This window comes from Schistocerca piceifrons, chromosome 8, assembly GCF_021461385.2.
Source record: "Schistocerca piceifrons isolate TAMUIC-IGC-003096 chromosome 8, iqSchPice1.1, whole genome shotgun sequence".
NCBI lineage: Eukaryota > Metazoa > Arthropoda > Insecta > Orthoptera > Acrididae > Schistocerca > Schistocerca piceifrons.
Window position 1 is genome coordinate 12,864,655 of NC_060145.1, and position 27,667 is coordinate 12,892,321.

At 39.4% G+C, this 27,667-nt stretch overlaps 1 protein-coding gene and 1 non-coding gene across 2 annotated transcripts; one reads left to right on the forward strand and one right to left on the reverse strand.

The window, feature by feature from the left end:
• Positions 1-204: 204 nt before the first annotated feature.
• LOC124711435 (3-oxoacyl-[acyl-carrier-protein] reductase FabG-like) lies at positions 205-18,257 on the forward strand. The gene is made up of 6 exons (XM_047241507.1): positions 205-363; positions 443-582; positions 1,623-1,715; positions 1,986-2,165; positions 11,450-11,620; positions 17,683-18,257. Exons 1-6 carry the CDS (start codon positions 330-332, stop codon positions 17,839-17,841), a joined length of 777 nt encoding a protein of 258 aa, XP_047097463.1. The 5' UTR covers positions 205-329; the 3' UTR covers positions 17,842-18,257.
• Positions 18,258-19,380: 1,123 nt separating this feature from the next.
• Positions 19,381-19,455, reverse strand: Trnas-cga. Its single transcript has one exon. It is a non-coding gene; the product is annotated as a tRNA-Ser (tRNA).
• Between the last annotated feature and the right edge of the window lie 8,212 nt (positions 19,456-27,667).

The window sequence follows — 27,667 nt, forward strand, 5'->3', positions numbered from 1 at the left end:
GTTTCAGTTTCTAATGTGTCTATGTTCCTCCACGTATGGGCGGAATATTCCATAGCTAAATATTTCAGTGTCGTACTTCTAGGTGATTGAAAACTTACTTCAAAATTATGTTGAAGAAAAAAAAAGAGTAAGCAGACGAGAAGAATGAAGTCAAATAAGAAAGGACCAGGAAATTCTCACGCGAAAGTTGGTCATACTGGACAGTTTTACGAAACACTAACATCTTTGATATAAATCTTTTGTTTGTTTTGCCGGTAGGCAGTAGTCACTAGTCACTACTGACTAGTCAGTGTTTGATTAGCGGGTGAGAAAGTTAAACGAAGACAGTCATGTCATTGAAGTCGAAAGTGGTTGTTATTACAGGTATGGGTTTCCTCGCGAAGTTGAGAGTTTTGTTTCTTTGTGATACGTTCATGTAACCAATGTTTCCGAATTTTATTAGGAGCTAGTTCCGGCATTGGAGCTGGTGTTGCTATTAGACTGGCAAAATTGGGTTGCCGCCTCGTTCTTTGTGGTCGTAACGAGACTAATTTGAAGAAGACAGCAACGCAGTGTACCGAAGCTGGTCTGCCTCAAGACGAGGTAAGATGACTGAATGTTAGCCTGTAATCACAGTGCAACTTCAGTTCTGGCTCGTCAGTATTGTATGTTACTTGAAAAAACAAAAGGTATCGTTATGTGACATTAGCGCATGAAAGTTCCAAACAAGCTTTCAACAGCATCTGTAGACGTTACTATTAAATTTTTGGGTCTAGTGTAGCAGGGGATACAACCCGTCGGCTTTGGACAATGACGTCACAAGTCGCCAGAGAGCAGTTTACCATTTTTGCTTTTGCTGTTATGTTTCAGTTTCGTTTTTTTACTGATTGCTTAATTAAGTGGATCTGTTTATTCTATCTCGTGAGATTTGTTTTTTTAAAAGCCAAAAAACACTTATCAGCTGCTGAAGGGAGCTACAACACTAAGATGAATCGCTTCTCGTTTGGCGACTTGTGACGACATTGTCCAAAGCCGACGGGTTGTATCCCATGCTACACTAGTCCCAAATTTTTCGCTAATGTTTCAGTTTTACATGACAACTTATAAGAAGTGCTGTTCGGACTGTCATATTCACAAAATAGGCAGTATTTGTTTCTTGGGCTTTGACGCTAATCGTGTTGAAAAGTTTGAGTATATTAACAAATATGTCTAAAAATGTATATTTGCCGCCCAACTTCTTTATTGCTTGTGAAATAATTGCTAAACAATTATATTGTTACAGTTTATTCTGTTACTGATTCCATGCAAATAAAAAGTAATTTTCTTAGTGTTCTGGAGACTGTATCTTGCATCTAGAATGAAATCTTAACTATGCAGTGGAGTTTACGTTGATATGAAACTTCCCGGCAGATTAAAACTGTGTGCCGGACCGGGACTCCAACTCTGGACCCTTGCCTTCCACGGGCACTTGGTAGAGCACTTGCCTGCAGAAGGCAAAGGTCCAGAGTTCGAGTCTTGCCCCGGCACACAGTTCTAACGTGCCAGTAAGTTTTTTTTAATCTTGTATATTTAAACATTACGTCACAAAATTCTAACATTGTCACAGGAGATGAATAAGTAGCTGAATTGCCTTTATGCTCCAGGTGTTGTGTGTGGTGGGAGATGTGACCAGTGTAGATGACTGTAAGCGCATAGTAGATGAAACTATTGGCCACTTTGGACAGTTGGATGTACTGGTAAGATATTCAAGAATTATTTCTTCTGCAGATGTGTCTTAAAAAATAATAAAAATACTGTTGTATCGCTGTCTACTGGTACAAACTCTAAAATTAAATTAGAAAATACGTTGTGAAAAGTTAAAAGTTTCAAGCTACTGTGGCAATTATGTTTGTATAATGTATAGTTTTTTCCCCTCTCATGGGGTGGGGAATGTGGTTGTAGTATGAGAGAATTTGCAGCAAAGTAAACTGTGTATATTTATTGGCCTACTTAACTTCTATTTTCAGGTGAACAATGCTGGACAGTTAACCCCAGGATCAATATACAACATGACTTTAGAGCAGTATGATAACACCATGAATGTGAATGTACGGTCAGTTATCGTGCTTACTCAGCTAGCAGTTCCTCATCTTGAGAAAACAAAAGGCACTATCATCAATGTTTCCAGCATAGCTGGTATCAGATCTGTAAGTAAAGTTCATTTCCTGTTTTATTGCCATCTTGCTAGATTTGCATCTTCATTTTTCATACGCAGAACACCCACACTCTCCTAACTGTAAAATTCATTAATACTTGGACACTAGAAGTGTAGAAATTGACTGATGCCTTTGTGAAATAATATAAATATACACCTTATAAAAACCAAATTTTTATTTAAGCATTAGGGTTCAACTCATAAAATAACTTCAAAGTTTATTGAAGATTAACTCATCCTTTGTACAAGTTTTAGTAGAAAACATGACAGTTATTTAAGAGCTCATAGCTTTCACATTGCATGTTTTCATGTTGAAGCAAGATATTAGCAGCAAGCAGCACTGTAACAGTGTGCACACAACAATAATCTCCATCTTCACATATACTGTGCAAGTCACTACATGGTGTGTAGTGAAGGGTATGTTGTACTACTGTTAATTATTCCCTTTCCTTTCCCACTCACAAATGGAAATGGAGAAAAACAGCTGTCTATATGATACCATTCGAGACCTGATTTCTCGTATATTGTTTATGGTCCTTATGCAAAATGTAGATTGGTGGCAGTAGCAGCATTCCACTGTTGACGGCAGATAATAATTCTCTAAACTCACTCAACAGTGTTTCAGGAGAACATTGTCTTTCCTCCAGGGATTCTCATCTAAGCTCACAGAAAATTTCCCTACCACTCTTGTACTGATCAGACCAAAGGGTGACAAATATAACATCCATTCAAATTATTTTGGTGCATTCCTTCAGCCTGATGAGGTGGGGAGACCAAAAATGTCAATCCTCAGTTAAGGAGGACAACTGAACCTACCAATACCAGATGCCTGATTTGTCCTTTCAAGTTAAGGGTTTGTGTGTTGTAATATACAGGAAGAGAACAGTACACTGACCTTTTTCTTATATATATATTTTTAATGTAGGTTATGGTGGCAAATATGTAGTGTAGCCTGAGGTACAGGATAGGTTGACAGGTGATAGTTTGGTTCTGAGATGGTGAAGCCAACGAATGTGAAAATGTAGCCTTAGTTGCAGTGAAATACTGCTGTTGCCTAGCCAGAGGCCTAGATTAGGTTGAAAGGTAAGTTTGTGTGACGCCTGAAGTCGTGTTGAAAGCTTCCATTAATTCCTCAAGAATGGGTTGTACAAGGATTCTGTATGTGCTCACCTTGATAGATGAGGTACAATTTCCTACACTTCTCCCAATAAGTGGAAGTTGACCATTCGCCTGCCCTGCAACTGACCTTATGTGTTTGTTCCATTCTGCGTCACTTAGCAATGTTGCACCTAGATATTTAATCGATGTGATTGTGTCAAACATGACACCACTAAAGCTGTATTAAAACATACAGGATTGTTTTCTCTACTTGTCTGCATTAACTTACAGCTTTTCGCATTTAGAACAAGCCGACATTTTTCACATCAAGTAGAAATACTGTCAGTCATCCTGTATTGTCCTACAGACACTCAAGATGACACTTTCCCATGCAGTACAGTGCCATCAGCAGTCAGATTGCTGCGCACCCTGTCTGTCAGATCATTAATGTGTATAAACGACAGAGCAGTGACAGCATACTTGCCTGGGGCACTCCTGACAGTACCTCTGTCTTGGATGATCACTTGGTGTCCAGGGCAACACACTAGATTGTATTACTTAGTCTCAAAGCTACTCACAACTGATGGTGTATTCTCTATGCTTGGGCCTTCGTTAAGTCAGCAGTATGGCACTGTCAAATGCTTTCTGGAAATCTAGGAATGAGGAATCTTCCTGTTGTCCATTATCCATGTTTCTTGAGATTTTCTGCAAGAAAAGGCCAAGCAAGGTTTGCATTATGGTGATGCTTTCCAAATCTATTTGATTTGTGAACAGGAGATTTACTGTGGCAAGGAAATTTATTATATTCAAACTTACAAGTTAACAGAATACGCTCAATAATTCTGCAGCAACCTAATGTTGAACATAATGATCTGTAATTTTGCAGATAATTTTATTTGATAATGCAAGGTAAGGGCTCAGTGCTACAGAATACTCTCTGTAAAACTGAATTGTGATTTGATCCGGAACTGACAACATTGTTTTCAACTCTGTTAGTTGTTTCTCAACACCAGGCATAGTTATTTCTAAGTCCTCTAGTCATAAATTTGTGGATGTTCGAGTAATGTTATGTCTGTATAATCCTCCTGCATGAATAATATTTTAAACACAAAATTTGAATCTTAGCTGCTTTCTGTTGTACCAGACTGATCAACAAATGACAGAAGAGAAATCCTCGATCCAAAAGTGATTTTCACATGGGGCCAGAACTTCCTGGGTTTCTTGGCAAGATTTTGTGCTACCATCTGAAGCTGGAAGTAATAGTGTGTGGCTGTGGCATTTTTTTTTTTTTTTTTTTCCCTCCAGGTAACACTTTTTTACCTGGAAAAGCAAACTGATAGTCTGGACTGAGGGTACAGTAGAACTAAAATATGATTATATGAAGATGTTTTGGACATGTCCAAAAGAAGAGAGACCATTGGTGACAATGCAGCTCTTAGAATGAAATGATAATTAATTTAAGACCTTAAGCTATCAACAGGTGCTGATATACATCAACGGGGACAGTAGAAAATGTGTGCCCTGACTGGGACTCGAACCCAGGATCTCCTGCTTACATGGGAGACACACTATCCATCTGACATCTCCGAAAGAACAGATACCATGTTCATATAGTTAAGGCTAACTGGCCATTGACCTTCTTCTATGCTGGATGCACATACATTGCCCGAACTCTTACGGGACTCGGTAAGATTGTCTGCCACGAGTAATGAGTATAATGGGCAGGGGCTCTTTGAATGTAGTGTGTGAACATTAAATTAGGTATGTGGGTCTCACGGGGAGTGTGCAGGGGATAAATCCCTGCAGTTGCACTATCCTCTGTGCCCTCGGTTCTCAGATGGAAGGTGTGTCTGCCATGTAAGCAGGAGATCCCGGGTTCGAGCCCCGACTGGAGCACATATTTTCAACTGTCCCCGTTGGTGTATATCAACGCCTGTCAACAGCTTAAAATATAGATTTAATTATTTCATAAAATGTGATTCTCGAGGAAAAATGCTTATCCATATTCCATATCTATCTATCTCTCTCTCTCTCTCTCTCTCTCTCTCTCTCTCTCTCTCTCTCTCTCTCTCTCTCTCTCTCTCCCCCCCCCCCCCCTCTCCCCCCCCCCCCTTTCGCCCTCTGTCATTTGCTCCCCCCAAATCATCACTATATTCAGATGAGTGAGTGTCCCTAGATGTAAACTGTATTTCAAAAACAACCACAACATAACTGCTTCCAGAAACTATATAACAAAATGAATTCACAAGGTCAAGTTGGTAGACTGTGGAATGTTGTGTATAGGTGTTTGTTTTTTTGGTTTTGTCAGTGTCCCGCTTCCCTTTTGTGAGCTGTTGTTTGTTCACATTACATGTTAAATAAAAATATAAAATGAAATTAAAACTGGCATGTGCAAGTAAGACTTGTAGTCAGAGTGTTTTGTACAAAGGTAATCATGTATGTATGTATATAGTTCATCTGTAGGTTTTGCTGAAGAGTATGGGAGTATCAAAATATGTGATGAAAATGGCCATATCTTTTGATTGCATTTACGTAGAAGCTTAATTTTTTCAGCTTTTTTTTTGTTTTACTGTATTTCAGAAGTATTCACATGTAACATTTACAAGTGGTTTAGAGTAAACATTAACAGTTCAGTGTAAATTATTTTTTTATTTTCCGTGAAACTGGTGGAAACGGGGTTCGATACGCAGGACTCTGCAGGAGCAGCATATGTATTTTGTTCTCTTCTACCTAACTTTTGTAGAACACTTTTAGCCCTGTCTGTATGCTTTTCCCATAAGGAGATATGATCACCTACTTTCTCCAGTCGAATGTGATCTGGTGCAGTGTTGTTCTTGCTTGGAGTGGTTAATGGATGGCCTTTCTTTGTGCTGAATGTGAAGCCACCTATCTATTGTTTTGTGACTTGTAATCAAAAGTTCAGTTGATCTTTGTATCAGTCTCTCTCTTTGTTCGTTTGGTACAGTATAAAGGCATTTACAGAAACAAAGAATCTGATGCCACCACTTACTATGTTGACATACTGCAGAATAAGTTGATCGATGTGACCTACACCTTCCGTTATATTATTTTATGTTGTTACAGCTGTTGGACAAGCAATATGGCTGGCAGTATCATCCTTATTCTTCCTTGAGACAAGTGTGGTGCCAAAATAGTGACAGGTTTGTTGTCCGTCCAATTTATAGCTGGAATACCATGTTTGCATTGGCAATGAAATTCTCTCATTTTCAAGTTAAGTTTCTCTTTTATCATTGAAGACAGTCCTTTCTGATTTGCTCTCGCAGTGCATATAGAAAAAAAGTACCTTCATTCAACAGCGTTTACATTAGATTCACAATGGTAATAAGTTGTGAAATGCTACCACAATGTCACAGTGTTTCAGGTCTTGGATCAGGCTAATGACTACACGCTCTCAGAGAATTTTCTGTTGCTCCACTGTCTGATTTTTTTTGTGTATGAATATCTAACTTTGTGACATAGCCTGTCTCGGAGTCCATTAAACACGACACCCAATATCCTTGTTTTGTTTTATTTGGTTTCAGAGCCATATACTGCTGAAGAGGTGTCTGTCCCTTGAAAGGTATTATGCTTAATCCACAGTCAATACCTTACTGAAAGTGTATGGCTTACAAATTGTGTTGGTCTTAAAGATTATAAAAGGCCTGATCTTGTGATGGTTATCATGATTTGAATGCCCTTTTGCAGGATTCAGCCTATTGTCATTTATCTGAATGGTTTGCATGTCATCGGCTTCAATATATAAGGCTGACCAAGTGCAGGTTTTGAATTCCAGTAGTGCAGTTTTATTGGGAAAACAAGATATTCATACCAGTCCAGGCCTGTAACTCGTCTGCAGAGAAATTTCCCCAGTTATTTGTCACCTCTTTTACAGTCTAATCAGATGGCCATTCTTGTTTCAGTTGCTCTGCATACAAATTTGTCTGCTGCACCATATGCTCCAGTATCTCAGAAAGGAGGAAATTGTCTGCCTCTGTGCTGTATTTTGCAGTGGACGATTCACAACTTGTTCTCCTTGTGCATCAGTGTTGAGAAAGTCAAAAACAGCAGTGTCATCTGACTGGTCCTCTTCTGCAGATGGCTCTTCTTCACTTATGATACAGTCACTAAAAATCTTGGCACCCATAGCACAGAAACTGTTTCTGCTAATATTAATATCTGGATGTGGAACGAAATATGGATTACGTTGCTGCACAATATCTGAAACTAATTCCCCTTCTGTTACTTCATTCCCTTATTTCATTATCCTCAGGATTGCTAGGTAGTGAAACAAGTAATTCCAATGCTTCTTCTGGATTGTATTTCTTTCTGTAGACTTGCTTTTTTGACATTTTTGCTGCAAAAGGCAATGAATGACTGAGATGAGCTGGTAAGTCACAGTAATGTGCTCCCTTTGTCAGAAAAGTTGCAGTACTAAAAAGGAACAAATGCCCTTTTTTTTTTTTTTTTTTTTTTTTTTTTTTTTTTTTTTTTTTTTTTTTTTTTTTTTTTTTTTTGTTACATGGAATGTGTGCACTCTGGATATGACCTCTGCCATGTTTACACGCGATCTCACTAGGTGGCAGGGCTGTACTTAGCAACACACTGTTTGTCGTTTTGGCATATTAGTTACGGTAGGACAACGGAAGGAGATTGTGAGCAAAGAATGAACATAAAGTTCTGTGTTAAGCTTAGGAAAATCCGTAATGAAATGTGGACAATTAAGCAAGCATATGCAGGCGAAGCACTTTCAAGAACTTGTGTTTTCGAGTGGCACAAAAGGTTTCGTGAAGGCACAGATTCAGTGCAATACGATCCCAGAGCTGGTTGCCCATTTAGAGCACATACTGATGCAAAAGTGGAGCAGGTAACACAGTTATTTCAAGAAGACCATCACATAACAGTGTGTGTGATATCAGAACAACTTAATTTTAATCGTGATGTGTGTCGTAAGATTTTAAGCAAAGATTTAGGGAAATGGAAACGTGATGCAAAACTCATCCCTCACACATTAACAAACAAACAGGAAGAGAAAGGGCAAAGAATTTCTGCTGAACTACTGGAAAAAGCCAGACATGAACCCAGATTTCTGACAAAGATTATTGCTGGGGAAGAAAGTTTGTGCTATCAGTAAGACCCTCACATGAAATGTCAAAGTACTGAATGGCGGAGTCCTGGATCACCAGTCTCGAAAAGTCAGATGGCAATCTTTGAGAACAAAGACAAAGTGGATCATGTTCTTTGATAGTAAACGATTATAGCTTGACCCACAAATGGAGGTTCACACAGGTCAAGACGAGGATGGGGATTGCATTGTTGGCGGTTCCAAATGACAGTTGCAGTGCACATAAACATGTGCTTCACATTTGATGAAAGTGTGTAACCCTTAAATTGTGACTCTCTCTTGCACATATAGACTTTCTCACTTACCACTACCCTCAGCTATGACAACTTGCAACAAATGGAATAATAATTCACTAAATAACTCGCTATGATCATGTTAAATGGTTCCAACATTCTTAACAGTGCCCATAAAACTGCTGAATGCTCAATAACAATTTGTCCATTTTATTTGGACTGTTGAGCTCCGTGGGTGTGGATGATGATATTTCACTATAAAAATACAGCAACCAGCCACTGGTTGGTGGCTGGTTGCTGTATTTTTATAGTGAAATATGCTGAATGCTCATTGGCTATTGGAGAACATGTGACGTAGGTGTGCAGAATGAGCCTAAATTCAAGTGACAGAATGTGTGCCTCCAGCTGTAGTTCACCGCGAGTAAGTTCCTTCATGTCAAAAAGTGAACCAAGCTCTTTACATCAGTGTCTTGCAACCAGCTATTCAAGTTGCCCTGATCTGTGGCATTCTCAGGAGTGGGTCTTACTGCATAACGGTGTATGACCGCATACTACTTTATCTCTTACCTAGTATCTGGCCGTCCCGCATCCATGATATTCGTGTGAGTGAGAAGGCGACCGAAAGGAAAGCTTTGAGATATCATAGACATCCAACAGGCTGTGACAAATGACTGTACAAGAAACACAGTTCAAAATTTCCCTGCTTGCTTCCAAGACCTCCAGGAATGTTGGCAACTGTGTGTAGATAACCAAGGGGAGCTAGTATCATTAGTTGGTAAGTGCAGTTTTCTGTTTTAAAAGAAAAAAAAATAGCCTGTCTTGGAACATTTCTGATAAACATAATATCTAAAGGACAAAGCAATTTGTTCCGGCAACAGTAGGATCCTGTGAAAAACAGAAACTGATTATAACAGTATTATGAAAAGGATAGTTGTTACTCACCACAGATAGGCACAACAAAAAGACTGTCATCAGGAAATGAACTATCAGCCACCAATGCCTTTGTCGGAAATTTCCGACAAAACTGAAAACTTTTTTCCTTGACAGTCTTTTTGTTGTCTGTCTGCGAATCAGCATCTATGCTGGATGGTGAGTAGCAACTATCCTTTCCATAATATTGTTACATTCCGTCCTGGATTTTCTGGCGTAGAAACTGAGTGTTGTGACAGTGTTAATAGAAATGGTGCAGGCTACTGCCATAGGATGTCGGGCAAATTCAGATGTAAGGTATATACCCAAAAGTATTGGGATACTTAAAGTTGATGGTAAGTATGCTTCCTAAGAACCAAAAAGGCATATTAATTTTGTGGTAAGTATACTTCGTAAGCCCCTTTCGAGAAACTACTTTGGTGGTAAGCATACTTCCTGAGGACCTTATTTCCTGGAATTTATACTTCCCACGGCCCTAAAACCTACATTTCACAACAAACTGCAGCGGACTACCAATAGATGCAAGGAGCGTACAGAACTGGCAAATTGTGTTCCCATAAATGCAGCAGAGAAATCTAGTTACTGCTAAGTGTATATCTCAGGGGCTATGAAAGGTGTTACTTTTTTGTGAATTTTTCAAAAGCAGTAGAATAGTGAATGTACCAAAAACTAAGTAAACTCTTTTCTAACTGTCAATAGTTGTAGGTTAAATTCTTGACAAGTGGAAAGTATTGTCTCACAGATACTTATGGCTTTTGAATCAATATAATCTGATACTCTGTTGCTTGTTCTGTGTAAGGAATTTGTCTTAAAAAATTCTTCTCGATAAACTGTATGGTATTAAAGGTTTATAACTTTCTCGTGTAGAATCATGTTTCAATAACAGCAAACAAGAAGTAAAGTTTAACAACAAGAACTCGAATTTTCGGAAAATGTCAAGAGGGTAAAGTAAACACAGATTGATCACACACTTTATATGGATGAAATTATCAGAGGCATATATTTTAAAGCAGATGTAGATTGTGTGGGAATGAATATATGTTGCTTAACTTCTATGATGAGTGTTTTAATAGCTTTAACTATACTGTTGTGGTGCAGTTCTTCAACGTTTGAGGACATTTCCCCATGTGTGAATAATACGCTGTTCAAAATTGGTGTCATTCTGAGAAGTGTCTCTCTTTCTGCAGTGTTTTGAAGCTGGAACTTTGATTATGGAAAACATTTAGTAGTTTCTCCTGTCTGTTGTAAAGACCTGTTCTTGCTCTTTCCTTTTTTGGCCTACGACATGCATCTGTTCTGACTCTCTGGTCTTATTGAAACACTCACGTTAACAAAACATCACAATGAGTAGTCAACACCAAACATTTATTAGGTATCTCGTGATGGACTGAGATCAACACAATAGCTACTGAAAGTGACTTACAGCACAGAAGTTCAGTAAAACAAGATATGCAACCATGTTGTGCCTAATGACGCATAACCAAAGAAGTTCAATTTAAGATATTACCGGTGGGTGAATCAAGTGTTTCAGCTGTGAAAGGCAATAGAGAAACATATATTTCCACTTTTTGTCTTGGTCATACCCTTTCACTGTAAGGCAGTGTGTGCGCCTGTTGTTGTTGAAGGCCTTAACAGCCATAAGCTATAATTGTGAGTGTCTTTTTGTTGTGCCTATCTGCGACTCAGCATCTCTGCTATATGGTGAACAGCAACTTTCCTTCTTATAATATTGTTAAACACCAAATAGATGCATGTGGTGGGACACACTGTTACATGAGTGAGCACAAACCTGAAAGTGTTTCATCTTTCAATATAAAAATGTTTCTTTTAAAATATTTATAGAATAATTATAATACTGTGGAGCAGGTTTATTTTAACTGAAATTGTTGGCAGTTTCCAGGTATCTTGGCATATGCAATGTCCAAAGCAGCTTTGGACCAGTTTACACATTGCCTTGCACTAGAGCTTGCTGATCGTGGAATCAGAGTGAACGCTGTGAACCCAGGTGTTATTGTTACTGAGGTGCACAAACGTGGTGGCATGTCTGATGCAGATTATGAAAAGGTAAAGGTTAGCATACTGTTAAAAACTAATTACAACCTACAAATAACACGTGTAACTGTGAAGGTAGATTTAATTTCAAGGAAATTGTGCCAGGAAAATGTGCTAAAAAGGAGAAAATCTATTGTATTCCATTCAAAACTTTCCTTCTTACTAGAGAGCAAAGGCTTATTTGCAGGTTGTACAGAAAGGAGAATGCATTTGTGTGAATCGAAGGACATAAAAGGGAAGCAGTGGTTGAGAAGGTCGTAAGACAGGATTGCAGCCTATCCTCCATGTTATTCAGTCTGTAAATTGACTGAGCAGTTAAGAAAAGTAAGGAGAAATTTGGAGAAGGCACTAAAGTTCAGGGAGAAGTAGTAAACAGTTTGATGTTTGAAAATGAAATTGCAGTGGCAAAAAACGTTGTTCAAAAGGGCAGATAAAAATTCACTGGATGCCTTCCTAAGAGACTGCCTCCATTCTTTCCAAACTATGTAAGTGTAGACCAGATGTGGCTTTGTTAGGAAATAGTATCAACAGGCATTGAGAGATTTATACCAAATTAATTAATAAGAAATGTAAGTGATCCCACATGGTACTCAACACAAGTCAGAACACTGTTGCAGAAGCAACAAAAAACATGCCAAACTTAAAAGCACACAAAATTGCCAAGATTGGTTAAGTTTTACAGAAACTTGAAATTTAGCATGATCTTCAAAGTAAGATGCTTTTGACAGCATCCACTATAGAACTGTTGTCTCAAAATATGGCAGAAAATGTAGAGACACCCTGGTCATGTGTGAAGTACGCTAGTGGCAAGACAATCAATACCTTCACCAAAACCGAGCGAGGTGGCGCAGTGGCTAGACACTGGACTCTCATTTGGGAGGACGACGGTTCAATCCCGCGTCCAGCCATCCTGATTGAGGTTTTCCGTGGTTTCCCTAAATCGCTCCAGGCAAATGCCGGGATGGTTCCCTTCAAAGGGCATGGCTGACTTCTTTCCCTAATCCGATGAGCCTGATGACCTCTCTGTCTGGTCTCCTTCCCCAAAACAACCCAACCCAATACCTTCACCATTTGATAATGATGGATATGGTACTGATGAAAGTGCTGCCAAAGCAGAGTTATTTAATACAGTCTTCTGAAATTCTTTCACCAAAGAACATGAAGTAAATATTCCAGAATTTTAATAAAGATCTGCTGCCAACACGAGTAACTTAGAAGTAGATATCCTCAATATAGCAAAACGGCTTAAATCGCTTAAATAATGGCAAGTCGTCGGGTCCAGATTGTATACCAGACTTCTTACAGATTATGCTGATATAATAACTCCGTACTTAACAATTGTATACAACCACTACCGCGTTAAAAGATTCATGCCTAAAGACGGGGAAGATGCGCAGGTCACACCAGTACTCAGTAAGGGAAATGCAGTAATCTACTGCATTACAGACCCATATCACCGACATAGATTTGTCGTAGGATTTTCGGACATATAATGTGTTCAAACATTGTGAATTACCTCAAAAGTAACGAACAGTCTATTCACATGTAGTCAGCATGGATTCTGTAAATGTCATTTTTGTGAAATGGAACTATCTTTATTCTCACAAAATGATTAGTGCTATCAACAGGGATATCAAATTGAGTCTACATTTTCAGATTTCCAAAAGGCTTTTGATGCCATCTCTCACAAGTGGCATCTAATCAGATTGGATGCCAATGGAGTATCTTATCAGTTGCACTACTGCATTCATGATTTCCTGTCAGAGACGTCACAGTTCGTAGTAACTGATGGAAAGTCTTGGAGTAAAACAGAAGTGATATCTGTTGTTCCCCAAGGAAGTCATATAGGCCCTCTGCTGCTTCTAATCCATATAAATGATTAGGAGGCAATCTTAGCTGCCCCCTTAGACTGTTGGCAGATGATGCTGTCATTTACCACCTTGTAAAGTCATTAGAAAATATAAACCAATGTGAGGTCATCCACATGAGTACTAAAAGGAATGTGTTAAGTCTTGGTTACATCGTACAAATCTAAAGGCCATCAATTCAACTAAATATCTATATCAGCAAAAATAAGCAGTGTCTGAAAATATGATGTAATAGGCTGTATATTTTTCCCATGTGGAATGTTTCTTTCTATTATATTCAATGTAATAGGATAGATAGATCTACTCACCAAGCTGTGGCAGGACAACACACTTGTAAAGGTATTAAAGTTTCCAAGCTTTTGGAGGCTGTGGCTGCTCTGGGTAGAAGACTGGAAGGGGAAGGTAGAGGGGTGGAGGAGAGGACTGGTCAAATTTAGGAAAAGGGGTGGAGTCTGTAAAACTTGTCCAGGGTCAAGGGAGACTCCCTGTTGGGAATGTGAAGGGGAGATCTTCACTTTTCATCCCATCTGGTAAGTCTCCCCTGACACCGGTGCCCTGGGAAACTTTTTTTGAACTCCACCCCTTTTCCAAAATTTGACCAGTCCTCAAAGGAGCTACAGCCTACAAAAGATTGGAAACTTTCATACCTTTGTGTGTGTGTTCCCCTACCACCACTTGGTGAGTGGATTTTTTTTCTGTATTCAACGGAATTGCAATTACAATTACCTTAAATTGGAATGATCATATAGATAATGTTGTGGGGAAGGCAAACCAAAGACTGTGTTTCATTGCCAGAACACTTAGAAGATGTAATACTTACCAGATAGGATTGATAGAGGACATCAGAAAGGTTCAAAGAAGGGCAGCTAGTTTTGTATTATTGCAGAATAGGAGAGGGAAAGAGTGTGTTATGGATATGGTACATGAGTTGGGGTGGTGATGGTTAAAACATAGGCATTTTTCTAGCAGCAGGTTCTGTTCATGAAATTTCAATCACCAACTTTCTGCTTGGAGGATGAAAATATTTTATTGGCACCCACCTAAATAGGGAGAAATGATCTTCATAATAAAATTTGAGAATCAGAGCTCGCACGGAAAGATTTGTGTTCATTTTTCCCATGTACTGTTCAGAGTGGAACAGTAGAGTAATGGAGTGAGAAGTGGTTCAATGAACTCTTGTAGATGAAATTTGTCACTGACAGTGAAGGACTTCCAAGAGCGGTTGAATGGAAGAATAATGTCTTGAAAAGAGATTATAAGATGAAAGACAACAAAAGTAAAACAAGGGTAAAGAGATGTGGTTGAATTAAATGAAGTGGTGCTGAAGGAATTAGGTTAAAAAATAATAAACTAAGAGTAGTAGTGTTTTTTTTTTGGGGCAGCAAAGGAACTAATACTGGCTTAAATAGAGAAGCTATAAAATGCAGACTGTCTATACTACGAAAAGCATTTCTGAAAAAGGAAAATTTGTCACAATTGGGATAAATGTAATGTTCAGAAGTCTCTTCTGGAGGTATTTGTCTGGAGTGTAGCCTTAAATGGTGGTAAAACTTAAACGATGAACAATCCAGGCAAGAAAAGAGTAAATGGTTTTTGAAATGGGGGTTCTATAGAAGATTGCTGAAGTGCAGGTGGGTAGATCAAGTAATTAACGAAGAGATACTGAATCGAGTTGGTAATAAAGAAATTTGTGGCACAACATTACTAAGAGACAGCAATAGGCTTTTACGAGATGTAGTGTGAAGAGCAGCATCAGCTAGTCATCAGACTGAAGACAACAACAATAACTACATTGTTCCATTTTTCCACGATGTAATAGTGTTACAAGGGGCATGTGAAATAAAAAAAAAATTCCAAAAACATCTTATTGAGAATGTGCATTCACATTTCTTGCCAGATTAATGGACTTTATACTGTTAATTGAATCAACTGTGGGTTCTTGGTGAAACATTGTAAATTAACTAAACGAACACTGTTTTATGCTTGTTTCACAAATTGTATTATGGTTGAAGCTTGTGTTACGGTTACTGCACAACCTAGGTTTCGGGTCATAAGCCCATTTTCAAGTACATTATTGATTCCAAAGATGATAATGCATAGTATACCTTCCTGGTACTTGTGATGAAGCTTACTTGATCTTACTTAACTATGACAGTCTGTCGGCCTGCAGCTGATGTTCAGGTGTACAAATACACAGCCATTGAAACATTCAGTTGTTCATAGATTCCAGAGCAATACAGGCTGTGTTTAACATGTGTGTACACCTAGGCTGAACCTGTGGTACAGGTGGTACCAAAGGAAATTTGGTAATCACCAACCCACAAAAAACATTTTAGAGTGATTTTTAATTGAAAGCCTATAATGCAGCATGGGAGGTGTATCATTGAAGTAAATTTTACTACATAATTTGTGGTACAATGAATTGATAACATTAAAAAATTAAAAACATAAAGACTATTTTCTTAAAAGAGAACAAAAGTAGAGGTTTATGGCCATGCAAAAATCAGTCTCAATTTTAAAAAGAAATGTTATATGTATAAGCAAATATATTTGATTGGTGAATGATAAAGAAATTGAGCAAAAAAGCAAATTTAATTGCATTTAACTCAGATAACACTTTCCAGACATCCTTCATTAAAATGAAAGTTTTAGACATTGCTGCTGTCTAATTAATTTCATTGTAATGAAGCTACATACATTCTAATTTCAAACTGCCAGATTTCCATTAAAGAGCCTTTTATGTCTCAGTGACTTTGCTACTTAAATGCCATATATTTGACTGGGAACAACTAGGAGTTTGATGATGCGAGAGAGAATGGATTTTGAGAGGTGAATGCTGGTGCTACCAACTGAAAAATTCGGTCAAGGAAGCTAATACAAAATAATTATATTTGTGTCTTTTACGATTATAAGGCAGTCTGCACTACAGCATTAAAAAAAAAAAAAGAAAAAAAGAAACCTATTTTAATTGTGTGGGACCCCTAGCTTGTAGATGTGCCCCTGTGTCTGATAGTCTGATATAGGTATCACTTGCCATTATTCTGTGTCTAAAAAGAAACAAACCATTCACTTTGGACAAGTTGATTACACATCATGGACAGCCTTTTTTTAAAGTTTTCAATATCATGAGCTGGTAGTTAATTATTTATGTTTTTAAATCCTAGGAGAAGGAAGATTGTTCAGAATTACATGTGTGTCTGAAAGGGCAGAGGGGGGGGGGGGGGGGGTACTCAATGCTGCACACTTATTTACATGTAACTTCAGACTATAACTGTGTAGATTAGATTCAGTTTTCGTTCCATAGACTTAAAAGTGAGATGAATCTCGTGGTTGTGGAACAAGTCAGAAAGTATAACATGAAAAACATGAAACATTTGAATATAACACTGATTACCCTGATCATTTGTGAGGAGATTGTCAAAATAGGTGAATACATTACAGTAAACCGGAACTGCTAATATTTACAGAATCAGTAGCCTCTCAGGATGAAACATAGTGCTGTCAAAACTGAAATGTAACTGACATTTTTACTGAAGCTGGTCTAACAGTCCCTGTTAAGATATTCCTCTGTAGAATAGAAGGAATTACCTCTCAAAGTCTTTCAAGGTCTGCTTAAATCGTGCTTTATCGGAAGCTAAGTTTTTAATGGTTGCTGGCAATTTATTGAAAATATGTGTTCCTGAATATTGGACCCCCTTTTTGGACCAAGGTAAGTGATTTTAGGTCTTTATGTAGACCGTTGTTACTCTTAGTATTGAGCTGTTGGTTGGAAATAGATATATTACTTGCAACAAATTTAATTAAGGAATAAATGTACTGAGAATCAGTGGTTAGTCCCTTGAACAGGTTTCTGCAAGATGTTCTTGAATTTACATCACAAATGAGTCTTATTACACTCGTTTGCACGCTAAAAACATTTGCTTGGTTTAACGAGTTATCCTAGAATATGATCCTGTATGACATAATAGAATGAAAGTAAGCAAAATACACAATTTTTTTTATATTTGTATACCTCCTATGCCTGAAATCATTCTCACTGCAAATACAGACTTGTTTAGGCGCATCAGCAATTCTGTGGCTTACTCTTCTCAGCTGAATTTATTATCAAGTATTGAAATCCGGTTTCAGTATGTATTTGTCAACTGTCAGTCTGTGGTGGTTGTGCTGAAAGCATGACATTTAGTAGCACTGTAATTTTTTTGGCAGTTCCTTGAGAAGTGTAAGACAACGCATGCTCTGGGGAGACCTGGGAATGTCGAGGAAGTTGCTGGTACTATCGCTTTCCTGGCTTCAGATGATGCGTCTTTCATCACTGGTGTCACCCTTCCAGTTGATGGAGGAAGAGGATGCATGTGCCCACGATAAATATGGTATACCATAAACTTATTCAGAAAATAGTTCTCTGAACTATTGAAATTTCTAACAATATATTTTCGTAGAGTGATGTGATATATTTTTCAAAATGTGAGAAATTATGAAAGTATTTGTAACCAGTATTTTTTAAAACATTGTTTATTGTGTTGAGGAAAACTGCTTCCTGTGATACGATATACTGAAGTATTAATTATAATGTGTACTTACGATGTTTAACAAAGCCTTGCACTTAATGATTCAATAGCCTTAAAGGCACTCTTGAAGAAAGAATGTTACAGAAGTATTTTTCTAGCATTATGGATTGTCTGAGCAGTTCATATTGTGTAAAACAGTATTCTTGTCCATTAGAAAGAATTGAACTGTTAACTGTATGTGAGTTGTGTCTATTAAAGATTGCTGATATGTTACACTGTGTCTTTTTTCACTACCATTTTGTAAAATCAACATGAGAATTATAAATGCTCTTTGTTTATCCATGCTGGTAAGTGTGAACACTAAGTAGAGTAGATCATCATCAGCAATTAGAGTTTTTATGAAGTTATGTGCTGAACATTGTAGGGTAACATGCAGAAACAAGTGTTTTGGTCATGAAATTGTAATGGAAGTAGCAGACACAAATGAATGTGGTTGAAGTGCCCAGTCCAGATTATGGCCGTTCAGACATATTGCACAACATAATAACGGTCGTAGTGTCCTAACGTGTGTACTGATTTGGCAGTAAGAATGAACTTGCACCAGAGATTGTGACATAGGAAGTTGGAAGTATTCCATCTGTTATGACTCTTTTGAATAAGTATTTTTCCCTTTTGTTCTATTCTCAAATTTTATAAATTCTCTATGTAGTGTACATGTGGGACATGTTGGAATATTTCAAAACTTTAAACAGTTCAGATTGAACAATATTTTTTTTATCTGATTTTTAGGTGACAATCCCATGTCGGTGACAAATCGTTGTTAGTTAGCTACTGAGTCACACCCCGAAACACTAAAGCAGGGGAGCTACAGATGCCGAGAATCTGTTTGCCAGTTGCCATGGATATGGTTGAAATTGCAAGCACTACTGGCCAGTGTTGGTACAACATGTTTATAAAGAGCACTGCAGCAACCAGACTGGTTGGTCAGAATGCATCGCCATTTGTAATGGTGGTGCTAAAGCTATGACTGGCTGTAAAAGTGGACTCGTTGCAGAATTAAAATTAATAGTGCCAAATGTTTCATGGGAACATTGCTTTCTTCATAGGCAAGCTCTGGCAGCCATGGTTTTACATTGTAATCTAAATGATGTGCTTAAAGCGGTGATCAAAGTTATGAACTCTGTTAAAGGTAAAGTGACTGCTTACAGTCATTTGTGAAGACACGGGTTTGCTCCATCAAAATCGCCTTTATCACACAGGTCAGGTGGCTTTTGAGAGGAATGGTATAAGCATGAGTTGTGGGACTAAAAGCTGAATTGTTAATGTTCTTACAGGATTTTAAATCGGGATATGCAAAATATTGTGAACCTGAAACTTCCTGGCAGATTAAAACTGTGTGCTCGACCGAGACTCGAACTCGGGACCTTTGCCTTTCGCGGGCAAGTGCTCTACCAACTGAGCTACCGAAGCACGACTCACGCCCGGTCCTCACAGCTTTACTTCTGCCAGTATCTCGTCTCCTACCTTCCAAACTTCACAGAAGCTCTCCTGCGTACCATGCAGAACTAGCACTCCTGAAAGAAAGGATATTGCGGAGACATGGCTTAGCCACAGCCTGGGGATGTTTCCAGAATGAGATTTTCACTCTGCAGCGGAGTGAAAATCTCATTATTGTGAACCTGTTTAGCTATTGGAATTAGCAATCTTTGCTGACCTTTTTAGCCACCTAAATATTTTAAACAAGAGCCTCCAAGGCAGAGAAGAAAACATTATAACAGTCTACAATAAAATAAAAGAATTCCTTGCAGAGCTCTGTGTCTGGTCATTGTTTTTACAAAAGATGACATTTGAGCCTTTCCCACGCATTTGGAAGATTGTGGAGAAACTGCAATGGAGCAGTTGATGATATTAAGTTCTCACATTTCTTACATTATACAGAGCTTGCATAATTTGGAAGAGAAAGTATTAACTTACTTTCCAGAACTGAAGTCTGAAGCTGACAATAAATGTACTAAATCCTAGTTTGGATATTTCAGGACAACTGGTTGATATGAGCATGAGGATGAAAGGAACATTTATAGATTTTGCTGCAGACGGCTTGCTTAAAATGGAATTTAATTTGCAAAAGACTGATATCTTCTGCATGAAGAAAAAAGAACAATATGCACAACTGCCAAGGGAAGCTCTGAAATTATTAGTGCCATTCGACACTACCTATTTATGTGACTGTGTTCTCGTCAGAGGTGAACACAAAATCTTAGAAGAGAAATAATCTTCAATTAGAAAATAATTTGGTAATTTGAGTGTCAAAAATAGAACCACAAATTGACAAATTATTAATAAATAAACAGCCATAGTCTTCTTGCTGAAATTGTTGTCCTTTTACTGCAGTAAAGGACCTAAAACCCTTGTTTTCCCAATAAAGTACTGTGCATTTGTGTATAATCACTGAATCTACAATTATTGTTATTGACTTTACTCTTAATGGTATGGCTTATGCTCTGCAGGAAAGAAATGACAATAAGAGAACAGAAAATGCAGAAGAATAAATAGTGTAATGTTTACATCAGTATTACTATTACACTGAACAAAGCACAGACCGACCTCACTAAACAAGCACCTTCCATAAAGAGAGAATTACATAACAAGCAGTATGTAGTATAACAACGAAAACAATCAAGTTTTAGCAATGTAATGTAACTGGATAGTCTTTCCTTCTCGTCCCGTCCTGTAAGTCTCCCCTGACCTGCGGTTCTGGGTGACTTTCCCGAAATCTATCCCTTGTCCTAGACCTCCCTAATCCGTTTCCTTCACCCCTCTTCCTTTCCCTTCAACACCTGTCTGCTTGAAGAAGAAGCCACTGGCTCTAAAGCTTGGCTAATTATAACCTTCTTTTATGTGTGTGTGTTCTGCCACTGCTGTAGATCAATATTGCAACTCTGCAAAAGGCTGAATTGCTTAACAAGAAATGTTTTGCGTAATGAGTGGCCCCCCCCCTTTTTTTACCATTTTAAAAACCACCAACTTCTGCAGCTGCCATAATTGGGCAAAAAGACACTTTCTGTGACCTCCTGCCTTATATTATAGAAGCTCTGATAAATGACAATGCCGCTGACACTGCAGTATTCAGCTGTACTGATAGCGACACACCTCATGGTGCAGCTATTGTCTCCGGTACCACTGCTCTGAGGGCCTCAACGATGCTGCAAATCCTTCATGATGATACTGCAAGCCTTTCTCACCTTGAAGACTCATGTTAATCCATGCCCTTGAAATACCTGTCTACGAATTCTATTTTAAATTCGTCGTCATAAACCAGCACATATTAAATATACCTAGAGAGATGTTTGAGAAATATGTCCTGTATAATGAGTGTTTCACAGTGCAGGTGTGACTCTGAAGTGAATTACACTCATTTTGGGAGGCCCCACTGTGTAGTCAGTTTGTAAAAAAAGGAAACCTTTTCTTCAGATTTCTCAAAGTTACTTTTTGGATTTTGTTCATTTAGTTGTTGATCGGTCCCTAAACCAGTTTGTAGGATTTGCATTTATTCATCGTTAACATGGTCAAGTTACTGTGAAAGTCTACTTTCTGTTCAGTTCAAATGAATGTTAAACACGTAATTACATAATTTGAATAAAAAATATTCTTAATCTAATCACTGCTGCTGTCTCCCTTTTGACACTTATCCACCCACAGAACTGCATCCCACATTACAAATATTTTTATTTTTCATGTGATCTCATTTATTTTTCATTTGATCTCATTTATTTTTCATTTGATTTCATTGTGACTTCACGCCAATTTCATTTGGTTTTTGCCTTTCACTATCGGTCTACTCCCTCAAATTTCATCTTGTTTCTCCCCTATTTGATCCAGTCCTTCCTTTTTGTAATTTTTCCTATGGGTTTGAATGTATTTTTGCAAATTTCTTCGGACATAATTCTGCGTTATTTACATTTTTTCTCATTTTTTCCACCACAATGGATCTTTCTTCCTTCCATTTGCATCAGTAAAGAACCCAGTCCCACACACTGTAACTGCGTTGTTGCTTGGCTCATGGAATCCCCCTAAATGGACTTACCATCAAAGTACCCATCTCCGGCTGCCACCCTTCCTTACACAATGACCTCCATCTGTTCACATTCTGCCAATCCTTAGCCCTCACCAACATATTCCAGCAAAACCATGTCAATCAGCCCCAAACTTCCTTGCAATACCTTCTCTCCATTCATAAAATTCTCCTGCAATGCTATCCAAAATTCCTGGATCCCATAACACACATTGAAACTCTTTCCCTCCAGGAACTAGAGCCACACGCACAACACCACCTCAAAAAACTCTCCAACCTGCTCACTTCCTATGCCTGCCTTGGGCTACCACTGTCCACCACCTCTACCACAATATAGAAGCCTCCCCCACATCCCCTCTTAGCTGACAAACCCTGTCTACCAGACTTACTACATTTACCACATGCTCTAAAACTTCCTCCCACCACCACACCGAATATAGAATCCAAACAGACCTGAAAAAGTCATGAAATGTTCCTCCGAAAGCTGTATCACTGCAGAAGTATCAGTCCTTTCCTAAGACCTCACCTTTTGCCCCACCCAAAACTTCAATCATGCAGGACTTGATAGAGGCCTTGTCTCTTTTTCCCAGTCCCTACAGTGGAAACACCTTCTCACCGCCAGCTCTACCAATTGGACTCAACCGAAGACCAATGTTGAATCCTAGCTGACTCGGTTCACTTCTTCACCAAACCGTTATTCACCCCCAGTACCCCAAAATCACCTATTGTTAACTTTGCAGAATTTCTTAACCTCAAACCTTGTCTCACCATCATTCTCCAAATCCCTCAACATGCAAACCAACCTTACATCTGCAGAAAGATCCACAGTCCACCTCAGAAACACTGATCCTGACCTTATAATCCTACCTGCTGACAAAGGCTCCACCACCATTGTTTTGAATCACAAGGATTGCTTGGCAGAAGGACTCCACCAGCTGTCAGATTCATCCAGCACGATCTCCAGTCTCTACTCAAACCATTAGGCCCATATCAAAACCTCTTCCTGGAGTCCATCTCTATCCTCACCCCTAACATTCCCCACACTCCTACCTTCTCCATGCTTCCTAAAGTCCATAAACCCAACCATCCAGGGTGCCCCATTGTGGCCGGTTACTGTGCTCCCACTGAGAATCTCTGCTCTCGTAGATCAACATCTTTGGCCTATTACCCGCAACCTACTCTCCTACATAAATGATATCACTAACATCCCTAATGCCCATAGCCTTACTGCTATTCTACACTACCTTTCCCAGTGCCCAACATTTCAAACCAACCACCTCCTTCCCAGTCACCATGACCAACTATATCCTCCCCCACAATTATTTCTTCTTCAGACACTACCTTCAAACAAATCCAAGGTATGGATATCAACACCCGCATGGCACCATCCTATGCCAACCTATTCATGGGCCATCTAGAGGAATCCTTCCTAAACACCCAGAATGTCAAACCCTTCACCTGGTTCAGATTCACTGATGACATCTTCTTGATCTGCATTGAGGGTGAGGACACTCCCACATTCCTCCAGAACCTCGACACCTCCTCTCCCATTCGCTTTACCTGGTCCTACTCAATCTATCAAGTCACATTTCTCAATGTTGACTTCACCTCAAAGATGGCTATATAAGTACCTCTGTCCATATCAAATCTACCAACCATTAACAATACCTCCATTTCGACACCTGACAGCCAGTCCGTATTAAGAAGTCCCTCCAGTGCAGCCTAGTCACCTGTGGCCATCTCGAAATACACCAAGGGTCTCACTGAGGCCTTTACATGTTGTAATTATCCTCTCAACCTTGTACAAAAGCGGATCTCCCATGCCTTATCTTTAGTCACCCTACACTTTCCAAAGCCCCACCGTCTGCCCATAGAGGAGCATTCACCTCGTGACTCAGTACCATGCAGGACTGGAGCAACTGAATTACATTCTCCACCCGGGTTTCGACTACCTCTCATCGTGCCCTGAAATGCTAAATGTCATACACAATATCCTTGTCAATCTCTACACAACACCTGCTCCCAACCCCATGCCTCATATCCATGTAATAGACGTAGATGCAAGACCTGTCTCGTACATCCTCCAATCACCACCTACTCCAGTCCTGTCACAAACATCACCCATCCCATCAATGGCAGGGCTACCTGTGAAACCAGTCATGTGATCTACAAGCTAAGCTGCAACCACTGCTGCATTTGACGTGGGCGTGGCAACCAACAAGCTGTCTGTTCGCATGAATGGCCACCGACAAACTGTGGCCAAGAAACAACTGGGCAGCTTGTTGCTGAGCACACCACCCAAAACGGCATCCTTTGTTTCAGTGACTGCTTCAGAGCCAATGCTGTCTGGGTCCTTCCCACTATCACCAGCATTTTCTGAAATGCACAGATGGGAACTCTCCCTGCAGTATGTCCTATGTTCCTGTAAGCCTCCTGGTCCGAACCTTCATTAGTCATTGCCCTTACCCATCTAGCCCCTTCCCTGTTCCCATTCCAGCACTGCACAGCTCTCTATTGCACCAACGTACCCAGTCTTTTTACTTCTTTTCTGCTAACCCCCATCTAATCTCCCGACTGCACCTAGTTGCCTGACTCTCTCTCCACCTTGTCCCTGCATATTCCTAACAGCACTTGACCATCCCCTATACCTACCCTGCTATCGCACCCCCTCCCTGCCCCAGCCTCCTTACCCCCAACTGGTTGCCTCTTCCATAATGCCCTGCTGCGGGTAGTCTGGCTTCAGGTGCCAAAGACTGTGGTCATGTGTGTGTTAGTTGCATTTGCGTGAGTGTGTGCATGTGTGTATGTTGTCTAATTTTGACAAAGGCCTTGTTGGCCGAAAGCTAATTATGTGACATTCTCTTTTTGTGTGCAATTCGGCTTCTCCGCTATATAATGAGTAGCAACTATCCTCATTATACTGTTAAGTTTCACTTTTCTTAGGCCTGTTTCTGTATTACAGAACCCCTAGTAATCAGTCATGCAATGGGCTGGTTGTTTCGTTTACTTTCACTCAGTTTCAGAGAAGACAAAAATTACTTTTTCATTAATTGCAAGAGTATTGGTGTATTTTATTGCGAATTATTGTACTAGTTTTTGGAAGATATGTTTCAGCTCTTTTTTAAAGCACTACCAAGAAAACAGAGATTCACTTCATAGTATTCACTATTAAGAACATGAAAGAAATGAGAAATGAAACAGGTGGCAAGCAACATTGATTTTGTGGGAATCATGATAAAGCCACAGAACTATGAAAACAGAAACAATGTCAACACACAATGTTTCAGTTACAGTCCGAGATGAGCTCAAACGTCTTGTCACCTCAGTAGATATTGCTGTACTTCGTGCCTTCTCTCACTGCTTCCAGTCCTAGCAATCTGTTGTTTGGTTCAAAGCTCAGTTACTTAAATGAATGCTAATAACCATGTTGTGAAGACTTGCATGTGAGCTGTGTGTGTGTTGTTGCAGACATTTTGTACTACATTTTAGTGTGAGCATCTTTTAAATTCACTTACATGAATTGTTCTATTTCCATGTGATATTTTTACCGCAGCAGATGATCGGCGTGAAAAACTAAGGTGTCAATACGGAACAAGACACTACCCATACACTGCAGAGTCCATCTGAAGTTACTGTGGTCCTTCCCCTCTCCCTACAGAGCTTGTGACCCTCACTGTGCTATTTCCGCTCTTAGGATGTCGGAAGTGTTCGATAGACGTATGTTCATGTCACTTCTCACCGCCGCAAGTCTTCCTATATTTGAAGTGTTCAACAGGTTTAATTAAACTTTTATTATATTAAAAAGTACCACATCTGAATGAGTGAGACTTTATAATATGCTTTCACAAAGCCTCGTCATTTCCGTGTGATGTTTCTACCATAACAGATGAGCGCCATGAAACATATGTTATCAGCTATACTGCAAATTCTGGTTGCACCATTTAAAGTGATTAAACTGAAGTAACTCCGGCAACTGTGACCCCCGAGCAAGACTTTGCCACCCCCTGGTGGTTGCGGTCCACAAGTCGAAAAATGCTGCATTAAAATATCAGAAAGAAAAGGCAAATAACAAATGCACCACATGCTGGCCTTTGCAACAGTCGGGCTCATCTGAATGGTGTTCCAGATTTGGTAGTTTTCTGATAACACACATTGGCTAAAGTTAGATGGTCAGGAGAGGCGTCGTCTGAAACACTTGGAACACAAAAGATAGCCCTTGGGGAAAACAAGCAAATCAGTATGCCATTTGGATAATAAATTCATACAGTATAATAATATGAGGGTTGGAACTTAAATTGTGGCAACTATTTACTGACAACTGATACGAAAGAGTTACATGTTTGCACCTGTTACTGTCCTTCAGAGTAGTCACCATCGTTGTGTAGAACCCGTTGCCAGCGATGTGGAAGGCGTAGTATACCGTTAGCAGAGCCTGTTCTGCTGATAGTACGAATGGAGCGGTCTACTGCCTGTCGAATCTCTGGAACAATTCTGAAGCGAATGCTACGAAGTGCTTCCTTCATCTTCGGAATCAAATCAAAGTCACAAGGACTTAAGTCTGGGGAGTATGGTGGATGGTACAGTACTTCCCAGTCCCATTGGCCAAAAAGAGCAGCCCCACCTTGCGCTGTATGCGCCTGCGCATTTTTGTGCAAAATGATGGGTGGGTTGCGCAGAAAGTGTTGCCGCTTCTTTCGCAAAGCTAGTCGCAGGTGATGCTCCAAAAAAGAACAGTAATACTGTTTATTGATGGTCTGCTGTGGAGGAATGTAATGCATTAGGATAACACCATCACAGTCGTACACAAGAATCCCCGTAACTTTAGACCTCTCCATTCGCACCATCAACAGAGCAGGTTGTGCTAACGGTATACTACGCCTTCCACATCATTGGCAACAGGTTCTACACAACGCTGGTGACTACTTCGAAGGACAGTAACAGGTGCAAACATGTAACTCTTTTGTATCTGTTGTGAATAAATAATTGCCATTATTTAAGTTCCAACCCTTGTATAATTGCATCACTTAACATTAATCAAAAATATAAGTAATAAAGGCATACAAAAGGAATCAACAGTGTCAGTGCACAGTATGAACATGTCCAAAATTATATTATTGTTGAATGACCATTGGATTGTCACTTATGAGAGTGAAATGAGATGTCAGGATGAGAGTAGATGTGTTCAATTAATTTTGGCCCTCGGCTGTAGTACATGAGGTATCCAGTTGCCTCTCATGCGAAACAAATAGACGTCCAGCATTGCTGACAATGCAGAGAGTGCGGCCAAGTGTGATGTCACTGGAATGCCACTGTCAGCGACTTCGGCTGCAACCGTGATGACATTGCAGTGGCGCAGCGGTGATGACCGTGAAGTTCCTGCAGTGTGCGGGCAGCTTCCTCGTGACTTGGGGCAGGCTACCCTGTCTCCTGGTTGAACAGCGGATCGCATAATGCATTCCGGGGAGTGTGGGAGTCACAGGCTTGTGATGTTGAGTTTAATACTGAGATGAGAATGATTTAGTACACAAATGGGAGAGTACTTACATGCTCCAGACTATGTTCGTTTAGGGCTTAAGACATATACTTTAAACACTCCCATGATGGCATACAA